Below are 20311 nucleotides of genomic sequence, written 5' to 3' on the forward strand. Positions count from 1 at the left end.
TCCTAAAGAACATCTACTACCACTACTTTAGTCTGGCTAAATCTATATCAGTAATTAGTGGATTAAAAAAGGCAGATTGAATAATCAATCCACAAGGCATTTATTAAATGCTTAATATATGCCAGGCTTACAGGTAAGCTAGATACTAGGGATCCAGAAGTACCCTTGCTCTCAAAAGGGTTCATAAGCACACACAAATGAGATGTACAAAGTAGATTCAAAGTGACCTCACAGGGAGAAGGTCCTAGCTGCTAAAGGAATAAGGAAAGACTGGCATAAGGTAGTGCTTGAACAGAGACTTGGCAGGAAGGAAAAGAGTACTCTAAGCAGTTAATGCAGACAAGATGGGATGGAATTTTGATTATGACATTTAGTACCTGCATGATCTTAGGGAAGGGTATTAACATCTATGAATTTCCTTTTCCCCTGCTATGGAAGGATTTGAATTAGATGCCCTCTAAAGTATCCTCTGGTTGTAAAGTAAAGGACAGTAACTGAAGGTTTTGGGGTGGGCTTTATGAAGATATGCTGAGGTTATCTAGTGCTAAAGTATGATTAGGGTAGCTAGGTGGCCCTGTGGATAGAACACTGGACCATAAATCTTTCTGAGTTCAAATCTAACCTCAGACATTTAGCTCTGTGTGACTGTGGGCAACTCACTTAACCCTTTTTGCCTCATGCTCTGGAGAAGAAAATAAACTCTTCCTGTACCTTTGCCAAGAAAACCTTAATTAAATGAGGTCACAAAGAGTTGGGAAAAATGAATACCAACTCCAAAACTCTATACAATATCCCTGAAAAGTGATCATCCAATATAAGGAATTAATTCAAATTTACAGGAATAAATACTTAGTTCCCAATAAAAAATGGCTAAAGATTTGACTAGACAATTTTAAAAGATAGATCATACAAATTATCCAAAAACTGAGGATAATGCTCCAAAACACTAAGAACAAAGGAATGTGGATTAGAGCAATGCTGAGGTTCTACCTGGTCCATTTGTTGTTGCTGTTTTTCAGTCATGTCTAACTCTTTGTGATCCCATTTGGGATTTTCTTAGCAAAAGAATTTAAAGAAAAGTGATAAGATCATTTAGGAGTGATTTGCCACTTACTTTAGTTTATTTTACAGATCAGGAAACTGAGACAAAGAGGGTTCAGTGATTTGTCCAATGACACAGTAAGTGCTTGAGGATAGATTTGAACTCAGGAAGATGAGTATTCCTGACTCCAGGCTCAGTACTCCATTCTAGCCTAGCTAGGTGTCTCACACCCATGAGATTGGCAAAGATGATCAAATTGTAAAATGACAAAGACTAAAGTGGCTATGGGGGGGAAGGTCTCAACTGGTAGAACCATTAATCATCTAGCCATTCTGGAAAGCGATTGGCAAGTGTTCCCTCCCCCCAAAGTCACTAAATATACATTCTTTGATTCGGCAATAATCCTAGGCCTATATATATATATATAAAAAAAAAAAAAAAAAAAAAGGAAAGAGACCCATATGTAATAAAATATTTATAGCAGTTCTTTTTCTAGTAGCAAAGAACCGGAAGCTAAGGGGGTGTCTCTTAATTAAGTAATGAATGATGGAACGAGTTATGACATACGAATAAAATGGTATGCTATTTTGCTAGAAGAAATGGGTTTTAAAAAAACCTGGGAAAACTCTTACTGGTGCAGCATGAAGTAAAAAGAACCAAGAGAACAATTATACAGTAAAAATATTATAAAGGCAAACAACTTTGAAAAGCTTGAGTTTTCTCATCAAATCAATATAGTGATCAATTATGATATCAGAGGACTAATGATAAGTTAGCCTACCTAAGGTGATGGATAGTGTAAGGCATTTTTAGACATGGAAAATGTGGGAATTAATATTGTCCATCTATATATATTTATTGCAAGGTTTTAACTTTCTTTTTATATTAAAGGACAGAAAATAAATGCTTATTAATTTGAAAAATAAATTTTAAAAAAGGAAATGGTAATCCAACCTCAGCTTAAATGTCCAAAATTGCTCTAGGAAGTTCACCATCTTCCTCAGAAATGCAGAAGTAAAGAAAGGGCTTAATTATAACTACCCTTCCTTGGTGTGGGAGCATTATAACAAGTAATTATTAGGATGGAGTGTAATATAAGTCAAAATGTCTCCTTAATAACCCCCCCTTTTTTTTTTGGTTCTAGTTTTGCCCTAGTTTTATAAAGTAAAATAAATCTAATCTTATCTATCAAATTTGTCTCATTGCTTCCTGCCAAAACTCTTTATGTTCCTTCTGAGTTACCTCTTCACTATTTCCCTAGAAGTTAATAAGAAACATTTCTGAATGCATAAAATTAATAAAACCATCTGCCTGTCCTTTTGTAGGTCAGAACCTCAAATAGCAAAAAAGCCAGCCAGACAAAATAAGAACTAGAGGCTGAAAGTATTAATAGTCCACATTTCTTCTATGGAAATTGAATAGAATTTTAGATAGAGTTTCTGTATCTGTATTGTATCTGTAACTGGTTATAAAGGGGAAAACTAGAGATGTTCAGCTTAAGTCTTTCAATTCTTCCCCCCACTTTTTTTTTTTTTTTTTTTTTTTTGCAAGGTGGAAGAGTTTTGAATACTAGAAAGACCAACAGGGAGACCAAGATTCTGGTCATGGCAATCAACTGAATGATCTTGGACAAAAAATTTCCTCTGTGTCTTACAATCCTTCCTTTGCCTTTATCACTTTCTGCCTTGTATCATTTTTTTCAGTATCATTCTTTTGAGCATGGACAATACTATCGATTTGTAAATTTCCTGATAGGAAAGAAAGAAGTAAGCACATATTAAATTTCTACTGTGTGCCAAAACCAACCCTATGTTCTAAAATGATATACAAATATTTATTTGACAACTTTAATCACAACATCTTTGGGAGATGGATACTATTAAAAATCTCATTTTATAGCTGAATAAATGAGACAGAGTTAAGTGAGTTACCAAGAATACAAGCTAGTCAGTGTGTGAAGCTGCATTTAAATTCGTCTTCCTGATGCCAGGCCCAACAATCTAAACACTGTACCACCTAATTGCTTCTAAGGAATATGTTTCACTCCAGAGAGTTCAATGGGGGGAGCTTTGGAGAGGTAATCTATCAATCGATCAACATTTATTAAATTTGAATATTGTGTGCCAGACACAGTGCTAAGTAAGCTTGGAATATAAAAGAGGCAAAATCTTATAACCCAATGAGGCAGATAATATGCAAACAAATATATACAAAACAAGATATACAGGAAAAACAAGAAGGCACTGGAATTAAGAGGGGTTGGAGAAGGGTTCCAGTAAAAGACAGGATCTTAATTAAGACTTAAAAGAAACAAAAGAGATCATTCTTCAAAAGGGGACAGAGGTTCCAAGTGTGCAGCACACTATTGCAATAAAACAAGTCTGAGGTTATAAAGACCTGGCCTGGATGGCAATGTCAGAGAAGAGAAGAGGGGGTACATGAGAGAAGTGTTAAGAGACAGAGAGGGAGAGGAGGAGAGGGAGAAAGAGACAGACAAAGAGAAAGAGAGACAGAGACACATAGAGAGATGAAAGACAGAGAAAGAAAGGGAGGGAGAGAGAAATGGAAAAGAGACAGAAAGGAAGAGAGAAATGGAAAAAGAGAGAGTGGAAGGAAGGGAAAAGAGAGGAAGAGATACAGAAAAACAGAGAGGGAGGAAGAGAAAGGGAGAAAGGGACAAAGATGGAAAAAGAGAGACAGAGATAGAGGGTGAGAGAGAGAAAAACAGAGAGAAATCCAATGATTACATTAGTCTGCCCTGGTAACTGCCTTCCTATGAATATGCCTTGCTTGCTTTGGATGACTCCAATTAAGATCCAGGTTCTTTTTTAGGCTTTCCTTTTAATGTCATATAAACAGGCCTATTGCTTTCAGCATCTCTTACGTCTATCTCTTAATTTTTATGTAAAGGCACTTCTGTGCTAGCAATGGGCAGGGGATAAATCACAAGGGTATCAAAGATAAAGAGAGATACCCTACACATTTGAAAATATTCATCATTAGGGGAATTTAGGTGATATAATGGGTAGAGAGTAGCCTGGAGTTAAGAAGTCCTGAGTTCAGATCTATTCATTTACCCTTACTAGCTGTGAAACCATGGACAAATTATTTAACTTTTATTTACCTCAGTTTCCTTAACTGTAAAATGGTAATTATAAAAATACCTATCTCCAGGGTTGTTGTGAGGATCAAATAAGAGAACATTTGTAAAGCTCTTAGCACAATGCCTGTAACATAGTACAGTACTACAGAAATGCATATTCCCTCTTTTCTCTTCATAGATTCATAGTAAGCACCTTGTGTGGTAGGCAAAACTCTGGCAACAAAATAAGTGCCTATCAACTGAGGAAGAGCTGCACAAATTGTGCTGAATGAACCTAATGGAACTGCATTGCAAGAAATGACAAATATGAGGAATTTAGAGAAACTCAGGAACAATTGATGCAGAATGAAGCAGGCAGAATCAGAACAATAGAAACAATGATAACAATACAAATAACAATAGTAAAGGGCAGAGGAAGTCTGGTTAAATAGAATGACCCATCTTAGTCTTATGATAATGGTATAAAAACAAAAGACATCAATAAAGCTTTTTCTTTTTTTTTTTTTTTTAAATGAGCTTTCCAGATCAGAAAATTGATAATTTAAAAACTATTACTGACCAGAATTCTTCTGATAAAAGAATTAACTTTTGAATAAACTGAGGCTTTGAAAATGGCAGCAGGATGGTACAGAGGATAGAGAACAAGTTGGGAAAAAGCAAGATCAGAGTTCAAATCCAGTTTATGATTCTGGACAAGTCAGTTCACAATATTCACCTCAGTTTCCTCATCTGTAAAATGAGCTAGAAAAGGAAATGGCAAACTTTCCGAGCCAATAAAATGCCAAATGGGGTCATGAAGATGCTGACAAGACTGAACAGGAAGGTAGAACTGAAAGGTCCCAGGTAACAGATGTGACAGAACAGTAAGATAGTTTCTTAACTGTTATGAACCAAGCCATCTAACTCTACCCAGTTGTTTTTTTTTTTTTTTTTTTTTTTTTTTCCTACCCTATCTCCTTCTTCCATAAGTATTCTGTCATGGCCAGAATCCTTTGCCACAGTGGATTATATTCTACTGAACACATATCCCAAGGAAATTAAAGAAAAACACAAAGATCCGCAATATATTCATATATCTCTAACAGTATTCTTAATTAACAAACATTTATTAAGTGCCAAGTAGGTGCTAGGCATTTCAAAGGCATTAGACAGGAAAAAGCAAAAGTGAAGCAGTTCCTGCCCTCAATGAGCTTACATTCTAATGGGAGAGACATCTGACATACAACATATAAAAACCAGATACAAACAAAAGTAAAGTAACATTGGGGGCAGCTAGGTGGCGCAGTAGATAAGAGTACCAGTCTTGAATTCAGGAGGACCCGAGTTCAAATGTGGTCTCAGACACTAACACTTCCTAGCTGTGTGATCCTGGGCAAATCACTTAACCCCAGCCTCAGAAAAAGGGGGAGAAAAAAAAAAGTAAAGTAACATTGGAAACCACAAACAACTCACAACCAGGAAGGACTGGAAAGTGCCTTACACAGAAGGAAGTACTTGTCCTGTATCTTAGAATCCAAGAGTTAGAGGTAAGGGAGAAAGTGCAATTGCAGGTTTGTGGAAAACCCTGAAAGTCCAGAGACCAATGGAGAAAAGTATATGAGGAAAAGTAAAAAGTTCATAGAGAGGGAATATTGGAAAGGCAGCAGTGGGGCAGGCTTGTAGAATTTTAAATGCCATGTGGAGAATGCATATATTTGTATATACTTATTACAATGGATTTATGTAATTTGTATTGTATATCTGTGTACATATATCTGTATATGTAATATGTGAACAACTTTAATTAAAAATTTTTTTTTCTGACAAACACCAACATGAAAATTTCAATATGCAAAGAATATAATTAAGAGTCTCCTCCATTAATCAATCAAGTTTGTTTGAAGAAATTTTATATTTGGTGCTACAAGCTTGTAAGGAGAGTCACTGGAGTTTATTGAATAGAGGGATGACTTGATTACTTTCAGTGTGGAGAATGGATTGGAGGCAGGAGGGACTTAAGGAAAGGATACCAATTAGGAGGCTATTGCAATAGTCCAGTCTGAGAAGTTATATGGAGCTAAATAAGAATCGGGAGCTGTGCAAATAGAAAAGAGGCTGTATATGAGCTCTTGTAGAGTTAAAAAATGACAAGTTGGTCAATTGATTAGATATATGGGATGAGGGAATCTGAGAACTAAAGACAATATTGAGATTGTGAACTTGTTTTACTGGAAGGATGTTGCTTCTCTTGATAGAGAAGCTGGCTGAGATGGGGAGTGAATTTGTGGGGAAAGTTAATGAATTGTTTTGGACTTGTTGAGTTTGAGATGTCTATAAGGACATTCAATTTTAAATGCCCAATAGACAGTTACTGATATAAAACTAAAGTTCTGGAGAGTATATATAGTTTGGGGAGTTTCCCATAGAGAACATAATTGAAGGTACAAAAACTGATGAGAGAGAGACAAACAAGAGGGAAAAGAGGGTATACTATACAGTCGGGGAGACTATATTATAGAGACTTTGGAGGATATGACATGGATGATGATCAACAAAGGAGACTGAAGTAGTAGTAAGAAAAGTTGGAGAAGAGAGAATTACCAAGAAAAGATGTTCAAGAGTCAGATGAGATAGAGGTGAAGAATTGAGATTACTAGTAACTAAAAAAAAAATTTGAATTGAATGATTTGGTGAGAAAGAGCCAACAAATGCAGAATTTCTTTTAATAGGAATTTGATGTGAAAGGGAGAATTATAGGATCATAACTTGTACGGATACTGGAGTCCAATGAGGCTTCCCCCCCCCTTTGTTTATGTATTTGTCATTCATTCATTTAAGGATTATGAGACTTCAGAGTGGCCTGACAATTAAAGAGATGGAGAGTGACAGTGAAAGCAATTGAGTCATCTCTTCATCAGAGCATGAAGGAGATCAGGAAGGGCAGAAGGAATATTTAAGACTATGAAATGAGAAAACAAGAAGACAATCAATGGTCTTGATTTTCTCAGCACGAGAATAAATTTTTTGTGATAGAAATGATCTGGAAACAAATGGGTACCTATCAATTTGGGTAATAGCTAAAAAACAAAATATATGGCTAAAATATAATAGACCATTACTGGCAACTAGGTGGCATAGTGGATAGAGCTGACAGATTCAAGGAGACTGGAGTTTCAATCTTGTTCAGATACTTTTTTTTTTTTTTTTTCCTGAGGCTGGGATTAAGTGACTTGCTCAGGTCACACATCTAGGAAGTGTTAAGTGTCTGAGACCAGATTTGAACTCCAGTCCTCTTGAATTCAGGGCTGGTGTTCTATTCACTGTGCCACCTAACTGCCCCCTTTAATAGTTGTGTGACACTGGTCTGATCTTATGTGTGACAACCTCAAAGATTTGTCGTGGAAACAAAGTGCTATGAAAATTATTGTGTAGTAAGAAATGACAGATGAGGATCATTGCTTAAGATCGAAAGGGGCAAAAGACATACACAGTGTTAGTGAAGGTATGTGTCTTTCCTATTAAGAGGAAAAACTTAAGTACCCTAATATAAAGAGAATGGATTACATTCTTCATATTCACTGATTTTGCTTAGGTTTTTCTCCTTTTCAAAAGAAGGCTTGCTGGATTTGGATATGGTGAGAGGACAGAATGAGGATGTATTCAGAAATGGCAAAATGACAAATAAAGTAGGGAAAAATCCATTTGGGCAGATTGGAAGTAGAGACTGATGGGAAAGACCTTTATGTTATGGGCCAGAACTTGAAACAAGGTCAGTGGAATTGATATAATGATTAATTAGCATAGTATTTAACAGTTCTCTAGTTCAGTACATGTACTTAGTACAAGAGTCACACCTCTCTATATGTAGAGCATATATTTGCTAGGAGTTTCAACCAGGATTCACTAGGGGAGATTCAGAAGCCAGAGAAGGAAAGTGGAAACTCAAGCTCTTGGAACCAAGGCCAGACTGAAAGGCTCTCCAGAAAGCTACCCAGCCCCAGGAAGGAGATAAAACCTCAACAGGGATTACATTTTAAAGAGAATATTACCTTAGTACATTGGAATATTTGGATTAAATGCACATTTACTTTAGTCAGAGATCTAATTAAGTCCATAGGTATTTTGGGGTACCTAGCCTAAAAGCATTTCCCTTTGACCCAATTTTATGAACTTAACCCTTTATTCTTCAGGGATTAGAGAATGAGCTCAAAAAGTTCTGAACCCTATAATCAATAAATCAATCAACATTTACTAAGTGCTTATTAACTGATTAGGCACTAAATTTAGTGAGCCAAAAATCATACTTTTAAAAATAATTGATTTATTTGATTTTAAATTTTGTTTTTAATCTACAAGAATTTATTTCTCTTCCTGCTTACCTTGCCCCTCCCCTACCTGGGGGTTAGGAGGGCTAGGGGAAGGTATTGGTATAGGTATAATTAAGCAAAATAATTCCACACATTGGCCAACTCAAAAAAATTGTGCTTTCCCAACATACAGAGTTCATCACTTCTCTGTCAGGAAATGGCCAACATTCTTCACATTCAGTATTGTGGAATTACGGTGTTAACTTTTTATGTGGCCTTTGAAGTTGCCATCAGCTGTAAGTGGCACCAGATAACTGATCAGGCCTTTAATACAAGGTATAAATTTTGGAGGGGAACACGATTTCTCCTGCCTTGCTCCATAACTGAGCTCTAAGCTGCTTGGCAAGACTGTCTCCATTTCTACTTTCACCTGGCCGTAGGCCACCATTCCTGAATGTCCCTTGCTGTCCAAGATGTTCTCTGGGCACATTTTCCTTTACTATCATGACTGTCCTTACCCTGAGTAAACTGTCTGAATTATGCAATCTAGCCTGGGAATCTAGGACATGATCACAACATGATTAGCAACAATGCTGGTACTAAATTTTCCCCAAGAGCTAGAAATTTTTAGTTATGGTTCTGGCCAATTTTGCCACAAAAATTAACAGCATTATTGTTCTTTTGGAAGATGAGCTTTTCAACTTCTGGTGGTTTGAAATTTCTGGACACTAGGGGCCAACCTTCTCAGCAGGTCCTTGTCAATCAATGGGTTCTCTCTACTTGCAAGTATTCAATAATCCACATAAAAACATCCTGAAAATATATGGCATCAGGGGCAGCTAGGTGGAGCAGTAGCTAGAGCACCAGCCCTGGAAGTCAGGAGGATGGAAGTTCAAATGTGGTCTCAGACACACTTCCTGGCTGTGTGACTTTGGGCAAGTCACTTAACCTAATTGCCTGGAAGGGGACACACACCCCATCAAGGCAATACACTAAGGTAGCAAATAGAGCTAGATTTAGGATTTGAATTTCCTCAATACCAGGCTGGGCAGCAAAGTAGAATAGTGGATAAAACATTGGGCCTTAAATCGGGAAGATTCATGTTCCCATGTTCAAATCCAGCCTCTCACACACTTACTAGTTGTATGACACCTGGACAAGTCTCTTCACCCTGTTTGCATCATCTGTCTAGCGAACAGGAAAAGGAAATAGCAAAGCATTGCAGTATCTTTTGTCAAGAAAATCCCAAATGGGGTCACAAAGAGTCTGGTAAAACTGAAAAGACTGAACAAAAACATGCCCTTGCTTTATATCCCTCTGTATCCTTAGAGATGTACTACATTAAAGTGGTATAGCTATATTACACCTTCAGTAAAAGGACTCCAAATATGCATCATAATTATGTTTTAAAATAGCGTTGTCCTTCCTAGGCAACACCATCAAGGATTTTGATTCATAGTAAACCAGCAAAGTTACTTATGTTTTGCTATATTTGTTTATCTGATGCATCCATTAAAATAACACAAAGAAAAGCAATTACTAATAGAATTGGTATTTAAAAAACATTGTTTCTCTCCAAGACAGACATTGACTTTGATGTATTATCAAAGACAGAATTTGAGTCGAGGAAAACATCTCAGAGATTTCAAACCATTTTAAATTCATCTCATCAATAATTGCCTCTACAGTATGCTTAAAACTGCTTGTTTTTAATTTGGCTGCACTGGTCTGGAATATCCCTACTTTTCCATCACACCTCAGGAAGTGTATTAGGGAAACCCCATCATCCTGCAAGAGGTCATCATCAGTATCCTCAGCCCCTCAAATTAAAGGGTGAAGACATATACTCCAAATCCATTTAAAAGGGGAACTCAGTTCAGAACTCATCTAATTACTCTGGGTATCTCTAACTTCTCTACCATATTCCTTCCTCTCCTCTTTGTAGTTAATTTTGTGCATTGTTTTCCATTAGATTTTAAGATTCTTGAGGGAAAAGGTGCTTAAAATATTTGGAATCCCCTGGCAGACATTAGAGTACCTGAATACAGTAAAATTCATCTTCTTTACTAGTTTGTGACCCTAAGCAAGTCATATAACCCTTATCTCAGGGTCCTCATCTATAAAACAAGTTGAATGACAAACCATTCTAGTATCTTTGCCAAGAAAACCCCAAATGGAATCATGAAGTCACACCTGACTGAAAGGAATCCTCAGTCTGTAACACATAGTAATAGGTGCTTAATGTTTTTTGATATCTAGCATTTTCCTAATCTTCAATTTAAGGGAAGGAGGTACTCTGGAGGTAATCTTTATTACTTTTGGGTTTGTTTAAATTTGTTTTGCCTCTCGGCAATTCATGACTTTTTGCTACTCTAAAACTTGTTATGCTCCAGGGCCAAGCAGAACAAATCCAATTTTCTTCCAGGATAGCACTTTTAAATAGATTCTTAACTAGGATAAACATTTTCAAGTTCAGAAGGCTAGAATGTTATCTTTTATCATCCTGACTGTCCTTCAAAGTATTCTCCAATCCAGCAACTCCATTCCTAAAACAACAACAAAAAAAAATTCCAGGATATAGTTATTGAACTAGACTAGATCCTATAGTGGTACTAATGGTTCTTTCAATTCTGAACACCTCATCTTTCTTAATTCAGATTGCCTTAGCTTTCTCAGACGTCATATTACTATAGATTTATGATGAGCTCTTGGAGATCAGCAATACCACTAATTTTTTTTTATATGATCCCAAATTAAAAGATTACAGGTACAGCTCTAACTCTAAATAGGAAACTTTTAGCTATAAAAGTGAGCCTAGCAGTGAAATTCATTTTACCTTTTGAATAAATGACTTATTTTCCCTTTTAACCCAAGATTCAACCAGATTGGTTTAGATTGGCCACAAAAAATACATTGTCAAGTGAGATAATATTGAAAATCTGGCTGGATTGGTTGATGCAAATTAAAACAATTTTAAATTAAGACACTGGTCTGGAAAATTGTAGGGTGACACATCTGGAAGAGACTAATAAAATAAGCAATTTGGTTTCAAATTCTGACTCTCCCATTCTTCTTGCTACCTTTGTATAAGTCAGTGAATATTTTGAAAATAAGGAAAATAACTTGGAAATATAAAGTAGATGAGATTAACTTTTAGGTTTAGGACAGTTTTTATATTCCATTATTCATTTTGGGGGCAGATTTGGGCTCCATAAGAGAAAATTAACACTGGAACTTTCTAAAAAGTTTCGTTTAATAATGCAAGTTCCCCAATCCAGAATTTGAATGATTACCTCTCAGGAAACCTTATAAAATTCCTGAGTGGACCAAGTTCCTTTCAAGCACTTGTATCCACAAAACTTCAACAAAAGAATTTAAATAAGCAAATGAATAGGTTAATTAGATAATTGAAGAACAAATGAGAATTACAGGCCTTAAAAATCTTAACATTCTTTATTGTACTTTATAGGGCCAGGTTTACATGCTTGATGCTTAAAACTGAGTCATAGCTAAATGCTTCTCTTGATGCAAAGTCATCTGAATGCTTGATGCAGATGTTTCAAATATAGTATTTCTGCAGCTACAATCTATGAGCTAATGACAAACCAAGGAAAATTCCAGAAATGGCTTAAAGGAAAAATGCACAGGAGATGCACCGCTCAAGTCCTTGAATTGTGGCCTGTAGTAGTTACCAGAAAGTGGATAAAAATGGAATTTTTCCGTGACCTGTTTTAACTAATCAAACCATTACTATTTTCAGATGATAAAAGCCTCCAGATTTTGAAGAAAAAACAAAAACAAAATCAGTCGAATGATTCAGTAGTCACCCTTCCCTCAGTAATGAAAAAGTGCATTCCTTGATCCTGACAAATCATGTGGCACTCACAAATGTCATTCAATAGAAATTAATGAAGATCCTACTCAACATTCAAATGCTGTCTTTTACAGATTTGACCTGTAATTTTTCTTCTATACAGAATGAAATGTAGTCAACAAAGGAGAAACCTTTTAGGCTGTAGGGAAAAAAAAAATCAGTCATTTTTTTTTTCCTGGTTCAAAATTCGATGACTTAAAGCTTCAAGGTAATTAGACATGCAACTACATTTGTTATTTGCATATCATTAAGTTATAAAACAGTAACAGAACTGCTACATTGGTTCTAGACAAGTTATTTTCCAGAATTGTTCTATATTGGACAAACCAAATTTTTGTGTTTTGAGTTTTAGTGTTCTATTTTTTGATGATTAGTTCTCTTAATATGATAAATTGTCATCCTAATATGAATTTAAAAAAACAAGTAGGAAATGTAAAAAAAAAAAAAAAAAAAAATTCCCCTCAAATCCCCAAAACAAAAACCCCCATCAAGCCCCACCCCCCCAAACCCAAACCTTAAACTCCCTGTTTATATATTATTTAATATAATTTTATGCAACTAAATTTTAGTCTTTCAACTAAAAGTCCTCTTGTAATACCTTATCATGGTACAGGATTTTTTTTTTTCTTCTTTTTTTTTTTTTTTTGATCTCAAACCAGTGTTAGTTGTCTGATAAACAGCCTAAGTGCATTTTTATCTCCAGGTTTGCCAAAATAGGTGATTGTTCTTTTGGCAAGAACAGCTCCTAAAAACCTGGGGGTACATGATCTGCATGTGTGGAAGGAGTAACCAAAAGGATAACAACTCATTTACATTACATTTTAAGGTTTACAAAGTACTTTCCTCACAACAACCCTGTGAGGTAGGTTGTGCAAATACCTCCATTTTACAAATAAGTTTGTCTAATGTCACAGAGTTATTAAGTGTGGAACTAGGATTCAAACACAAGTCTTCTTAGCCTAAGCCGGGTCCACACTCTTTTTGATACAATGATACTTGAAACTGGATGGCTGAAATCACAGATGTTTTGAGGCATTTTTTAGTGGATACTTACTTATATTCTTCCTTTTAAAGAAGTATTTTAGGTATCACGAGTTGTTCTCAGGGACATTATTTTTAGAGAATACGTATACAAAATTGAAGAATTTCATAATTTGCTAATTAAGCATTTAAAAATTAAGGTCAGGGCAGCAAAGTCAGATTTTGAATCCAGGCTTTTTACCTCCAGATGCAAGGCTCTTTCCAATAAGCTTTACATGCCTGAAGCTTGCTGAATGATCCCCTAACTACTAAGGAATCCTGGTTTATTTTGATGTAATTGATATTAAAGACCCTTAAAGCCTAAGTAAGCTCAGGCCCGTTTAACAAAGTCAGGCAGTTTCTGAATCTGGTACATTCTTCTCTGTTCTCTACAAAACTACAGAAAGATCGAATGCTCTCATTTTGACTTCCCTTAGGGACACCACCCTAATATAAAGGATCATTAACCTCGAATTTTGAACAGTGAAATACCCTAAGGCAGCTTGTGTACTCATCCTTTCCCTTCTCAATAGTTTTCCTTTTACTACTTTCCTTAAGTACAAACCTAATCATGTCACTCTGGTCACATGTCTAGATATCTCATACTAGCACTCCTTTCCAGCCTCACTTCACAGCAACTCCTTTCTAATGTGTTCCTTTTCAGTCAAAATGACTACTGGATCTCTTCTGTATTACTGTTAAGCGCTTCCTCACCACTCTTACGCCTTGGTTAGTGCTACCTTTTCTATAGTTCCTTTTGCTGAAAGCCAGCTAACAAAAAATCGCCTCCTTTAGGAATTCTTAGATGCCCCCAACCCTAAATGATTCCTGGAAAAGTGCTTTGTATCTATACCGTTTCTTATCTTACACTATATGGTTTTTGTATAGAAATGCATGTTTATGACTTGAACCTGCTGGAACTCTATGATGTGGAGATAAGAATCTGGAGTCAAGAGGATCTGGGTTCAAATCTCAGCTCTTTACCCATGTAACCTAGGAAAAAAAAATTTCACCTCTATCTTATTTTCATGGGTTTTGGGAGTCCCATTAGTCCAAAGTGAATAGTATAAAAAAGCTTTCAAAAAAAAAAAAAAGAGATGGGGTTAAATAAGATGTACCTTTAATTTTCTCTTACGTCTATTTCTCCTCCAATACCTAGTACATACATGGTAGATGCTTTAATAGTTACTGAAAACCTAGGTTGTGCACCACTCTTGCTTTTGTATAAGTCTGTATAGGAACACAGGCATGCTTGTTCTGCAGCTGGGGGAACCAGGAAGGAAAAGTCTATTATAAAAAGGTTCCCCAGGCTGAAGTGGTATCTTAGAAAAGTAGCTCAATTCTTTTGACACTTGTTAAATATTTTTACTTATGGCCTCCGAGTTTCATTTTTCTTTATTACTTTTTTCCATGTGGGTTAACAGAGATGAATTTCCAAGTATTGCACAAAAGATCATAAAAAATGGGCTACTGCCACCTCCCCTAGAACCCAAGGGAACATGATACCACAGGAAGTAGTTATGAACAGTAAAAGCTTGTAAATTCAGAAATATATTCAAAGTGACCTGTCTCAAACCTAGTAGGAAATACTCTGCAAATCCTATCATACCTAGGAATGTTATAGACCTGGGCATGTTAGGTTGAAGATTACCTTTATTATACCTGGATCTACAAATGCCAAGCTAGTTAGTTAAACGGGAAAAAAAAAAAAACAAAACCCACAAAACACCAAACCCAAACCCCAGAGAAAATATTTAAACTCTTAAACTGTTTAACAGATCTTTCCCACATTTTATTTAGTAGCTCTTTATTTTCCTCTTAGGCACTTTTCATATTTTAATTTGTGTTCTTTTACGTACCCATTTACTCTTCACAATAAACTAAGCTTTTGGACGATAGGGACACAGCCATAATAACTGTTGTACTACTAGCAGGCTTAGAACAGTATACTACACCGATTAGGTATATTAGAACTTAGTGAGCATAAAAATATGCCTATGCTCACTAAGTATGCTCAAAAAGTATTTCAGCAGAATCGTTTGCATACAAATTAATTTGCTAATCAAATTCTTATCTATACATTTAGGAAATAAAACCTCTACCTAGTCATGCTTTGTAGACCAATATAGTCATTTCATTCAAAATTTCTTGCAATTTTATTTTTTGCAGTAAGATAGGCCCATATTATTCCAGTTTAAAAACTTCTATAAAAGGGCCAAATTACAGATTAATAGTTTTCTTGAATTCCTCAAGTTTTGGGGTCTGGTCATCTGAAGTTTAATGTCACCTTGTAAGAGGCTAATTCTCTGGACTGACAGACTCCCTAAATGTCCAAAAATAACTAACCAGAAATTCAAGAATATAAATATCTGATGAAACATTAACCTGCCCCTGGCTTTTGTCACATAGTCTAGAAATGTGCATTTATATCTGCTTACAGATAAAAAAATAAATGGGAGTTATTATAAATCAAGTCATATCTTTAAACCTACTATTGGAAGCCCTTTTAACAATTTTAGTATTTTTAGCAAAATTATGTCTAAACACAAGCAGCACAATAAAGATAAAAACAAAGTTAAAGAACTACTACTTTTTCAAGGTTGTCAATTAGAAACTAAGTGTTGCTGTAATCCCTGTATAAAAAAACTTGTATATTTTCTACTAATCTCCATATGAAACTGCCAAAAAAAAACCCCCAAAGAAACAAAAAAACCATACTTTTCATATTGATAACATTTTAATACAGTGTGGAAAGGAGGCTATAAGAATAAAGAGGGTTAGTTGGAAAAGATGGTTCAAGACATGCCCAGGGGTTAACAAGGCACAGAGGAAAAAAAGCGTCTACCTTAGAGATTTGTTTTATAAATATGGGCCTGTCTTGGATCCCCTTTCCAAGGACCTCTAATGAGTATAATTGGCAGATGGACCTCTCTATAACATGGTCTCACAATCATAGTGAGATTCCAGTGTTTCACAGAATTGATGAATGGAAAATGTAACTATTAATTTTAGAATAAAGTAAACCAGTGGCTCAGTTGGAATTCTGATAACATCACACAGACACAAATAAGCCTTAGGATAGTCAGATATAAGTATCAACCATTTTATATTACATTAATAAATTGGACTCTGTGCCTCAGGTCTGATCAAAGCATAGTATAATGTGTGCCAGCACACAATTTTAAGACATCCATCCAAGGGCTTACTTCTTACACACACTGCCAAATACAGTAAAGTCCTATATATCTCAAAAGGCTGAGGAATGGGATTGTGGAACAGAGAACTCCAAAGCTAGAAGAAACCTAGAACATTAAAGTTCCAATTTTGTTTATCTTGTAGAGGAAGAAACTCAAGTTCAGAAAGCACAAGTGATATCCTTAAGGTCATATAGTAAAATGACAAAACCAGGTCTAGCACACATATCTCTGGACTTACAGCCCAAAGTTTTTCCATTGTATTAACTGAATAATATCAAATTTTTACCTGTATAGAACCATGCAACCTAGAGTTGCCTGAGGTTTTTTTTATCCTCCCCCTCCCCAAAAAGAGGAGAGAACATTGGGCTAAGAGATGAAGAGAAAACACGCCATGGGATCTTGGGGAAGTCATTTCTCTTTGGGCCTCAATTTCCTTATCTATAAAATAAGTGGATTGGAATAGATTTCTAAAATTCCAGTTCTCAATCATATTTAGCTAGTATGAACCCTATAAAATGACCCCCAAATAAATATTGTGATAGCAGGCTTGGATCAATTAATGATTGTAAATGAAGCAAAATGTTAATTACATAATTAAATCCACTTAGTCCAGTTATTATATATCACCAAAATTTTAAAATCAACCTAATCTTTCTTAACGTTTCAGAAGGCACTTATGATGACCCTGAGGCCCTGCAGAAAGTCTAAGTGATGATTATTGTATGGGACAACACATGTAGAAAGTTTAGGAGATGGGATAAATGGGCTGAATCTATTAACCCTGATATAGCCTAAAAATTACTTTTCAATAAAGAAATCACTGATAACAGCTACGTTACTTGTTTCAGTCTTTCATAAAAGCACTGACATATAGAAAAAAGCATCTGGCTGTTTGGATAAGGAATTTACTGTATTGTGGCAGTTTGTAAAAAATATTTTCAATGTGTCTGATACTTAATTTTATTCCTTGAATAAAAATTCCAAGATTATAATCATACCTACAACATTAGAGGTAAAATATTCCCTGAGTACAATTTTGTAACAGTCTAATGATAGTCACCTTGCAAAATTGCACTCACTGTCTATTCAGAAGTATGCAGGTCACCAGTTTTTCAGACTCTTGACTGGTACCAATGGAGAAACTAGCACTGAAAGACTGGAGAGAGGAACAAAGGCTTAGAAACAGCCACTTCCTCTACAGGAGAAACAAACATATTAAGGGGAAGGCTCAAAGGCTCATTTGATGACCTTAAAGGCAACTTCAAGGCTGTAAATAAAGTTTGAATATACAACCTCACTGGAATAATGAATAACCCAATCTCTTCTGTGTACTGCCTCATCTCCCTCCCCAAACCCTCTGCAGCCCCCAAATGCCACTGGGAATATCTTACCTCAACAAAGCACATAAGGATGGTCACTGTCAACACAGCTTCATTGAGTGGCTTTGCCATGGCAGGGGTAGGTGCTGAAAGAACAAATGTATCACCAGCGAAAATTCAACCATCCTCAATCGAGGAGCTCTCAAGCATTCCTAACCCAGGATATCCATTACCTATTCTGACTTTAGGCAGATCTTAAATATTCAATGGTCTGTAATTTTCAGGCATCACTTTCATCACAAATCACTGTAATTGAATGCAAAAGTAAAGAAAACTTGAGTAGCTTTATTTAGCTTCTAATTTCTGGGAGGCTTAAGAATTATTATTTTGGACAACCAAAAAACTTAAAAAAATAAAATAAAAATAAAATAAAATAAAGACTGTGCTTACAGATCATTTTCTGCCATTTTCTTTCTTTAGGACCACTATTTTATTGTTGCCCTTTCTATTACACGGGATGTACATACTGGGTGTTAATAAAAAGTCAATGCCTGTACAATACATTCTACAACTGAGCACCACTTTCCGTAACTGAACAGGCAAAGAGAAATTACACGGAACATCGGCATCTGGCAGTATTTTTCCAAAAAAAGTGACTAAAATGGGTTTAAATTGATTAACACTATTAAATCACATCTAATATTTGATACTACATGATTTCAATACAGCTATACGATACAATTATACAAAATGTGTTAACATCAAAGAATACAACCAAAATTAAGATAGCAAACAAAACCTATATAACTTTTTTTTTTTTTTACAGGAAAATACTTTTGAAGTATGCATGTAACTGCCCATTCTTTTAAAGAAAATCTACTGCAAGCAAAGTTATCAACCTCCGGAAAAAATCACACATAGCATTACTAAGCATATCCCCAAGAAGTGTACAATATGCACACTTGGAAAATACAAAATTAAAAAAATTGTAAGCAACAGGTGAGCTTCATATTTATAAGAATGTGAAAAGAAGTCCAATTTTTAGCACTGTCGTATAAAGAATTGTCTTTGATGCAAGTTCATGAAATTAGCCTCCTATTGGGGCTGCACTTTACAAAACACCGTGTTCTTGAAACTGGGCTACAGAGCAAGATAGAGCATCTTAGCAATGTCATCTTAAAAGGTTTTTTTTGTTTTTTTTTCTTTTCTTTTTTTTTTTTGTTTGGTTTTTTTTTTTGGCTTTTATTTTTACTACTTTATCAAAACATGTCCTTTAGGTGTGTAGGATTCAATTTTTTTTTTTAAAAATTCTTTCCTAGAAACAATATACAAAGGAGAGGCATATTTATTTCCAATCATACTCCTGTAAGAGGCTTCTCGAGTTCGAGAACATTCTTCCCTCTTCTTTTCACTGGTTGTTTTTGGCCTTAGCATGTGTTAAGATGTGAGATTTCAGGTTAGTTGACTGAGCAAACTTCTTATTACAGCCGTCGAAGGGGCACACATAGGGCCTGTCTCCAGTATGAATTCGCACATGTGTGCGTAAATTGAAGTCCAGTGAAAAGCGCTTCCCACAGCCTTCGAACGTGCACTGTCAGAGGAAAGACCACATATCAAAACTGTTCAGCAACTTTGACGGTTACCTGGGAGACGGGCTAGCAAAACTTCTGCTTCTCTCAGGGGGTAGTTCACTCTCCCTTAAGGAAATTAGTTATCTTTATAGCCCACTTCTACAGTTATTCTTTAGTGAGATTATATAATCCTTGGAAAGGGATCACACTGACCCAACCTGTTTTGCATTGTATACAGTAGCCAAATTTGAATGTTAATTCAAAATACAATCTGAATATTTGGCAAGCCAGCAAGAGTCTCACTGAATTACCTAGCTCCCTAAAACTAAATCTTATCAAGCTCCTTAGCAGTTATATAAATTTTTAATGCTGAAATCCTGCCTTTTACTACTCCAAAAAACATTCATCAGCTTCTTATTTTGTATAAGTTTTATACAAAACTCAAGTTTATATAAAACGTCAAGTAAACAAAAATTAGGTTTATTGTTATATTCTAATGTACAAAAGAATATACATTATATGCCCACTTAATTAACGAAATTAAATAACCATAAAGCTATTTTTCTCATCCTAATAAGAAACAGCAGAAAAGAATTCTTAAATAACATCTTGAAAAGCTTTTAAGTATTCCTAAACCATAGCACAAAGACAAAACTCTCATAAAAGATTGCCATTTTCTGCCCTAGCAATCCTTTCCCCAAATAGCTAGCCAAATGTAATGCAATAACTATATATTGAGTCAAAGGTGGAAGAGGAAACAAATCAAAAAACTAAGATCATTGATAATTGCTAAATGTTAAAAACAAAAACAAACAAACAAACAAACAAACAAACAAAAACAACATGGTTCATTTGATTTATTTCAGAACACATACAATATACTGATATTATCCAGCCCA

The 20311-nt window shown here is 35.4% G+C and overlaps 1 protein-coding gene across 2 annotated transcripts in view; it reads right to left on the minus strand.

The window, feature by feature from the left end:
* Positions 1-11866: 11866 nt before the first annotated feature.
* The window catches only part of YY1 (YY1 transcription factor), a 42211-nt gene continuing 33766 nt past the window's right edge, over positions 11867-20311 (minus strand). For both annotated transcript variants that reach the window (XM_074291295.1, XM_074291294.1), the window contains one exon: positions 11867-19432. In XM_074291295.1, coding sequence (XP_074147396.1) covers positions 19250-19432 — 183 coding nt within the window. In that variant the 3' untranslated portion in view covers positions 11867-19249. The remainder of the gene's footprint in view (positions 19433-20311) is intronic.

The sequence above is a fragment of the Sminthopsis crassicaudata genome, chromosome 2 (assembly GCF_048593235.1).
Source record: "Sminthopsis crassicaudata isolate SCR6 chromosome 2, ASM4859323v1, whole genome shotgun sequence".
NCBI classification, from domain to species: Eukaryota; Metazoa; Chordata; class Mammalia; order Dasyuromorphia; family Dasyuridae; genus Sminthopsis; species Sminthopsis crassicaudata.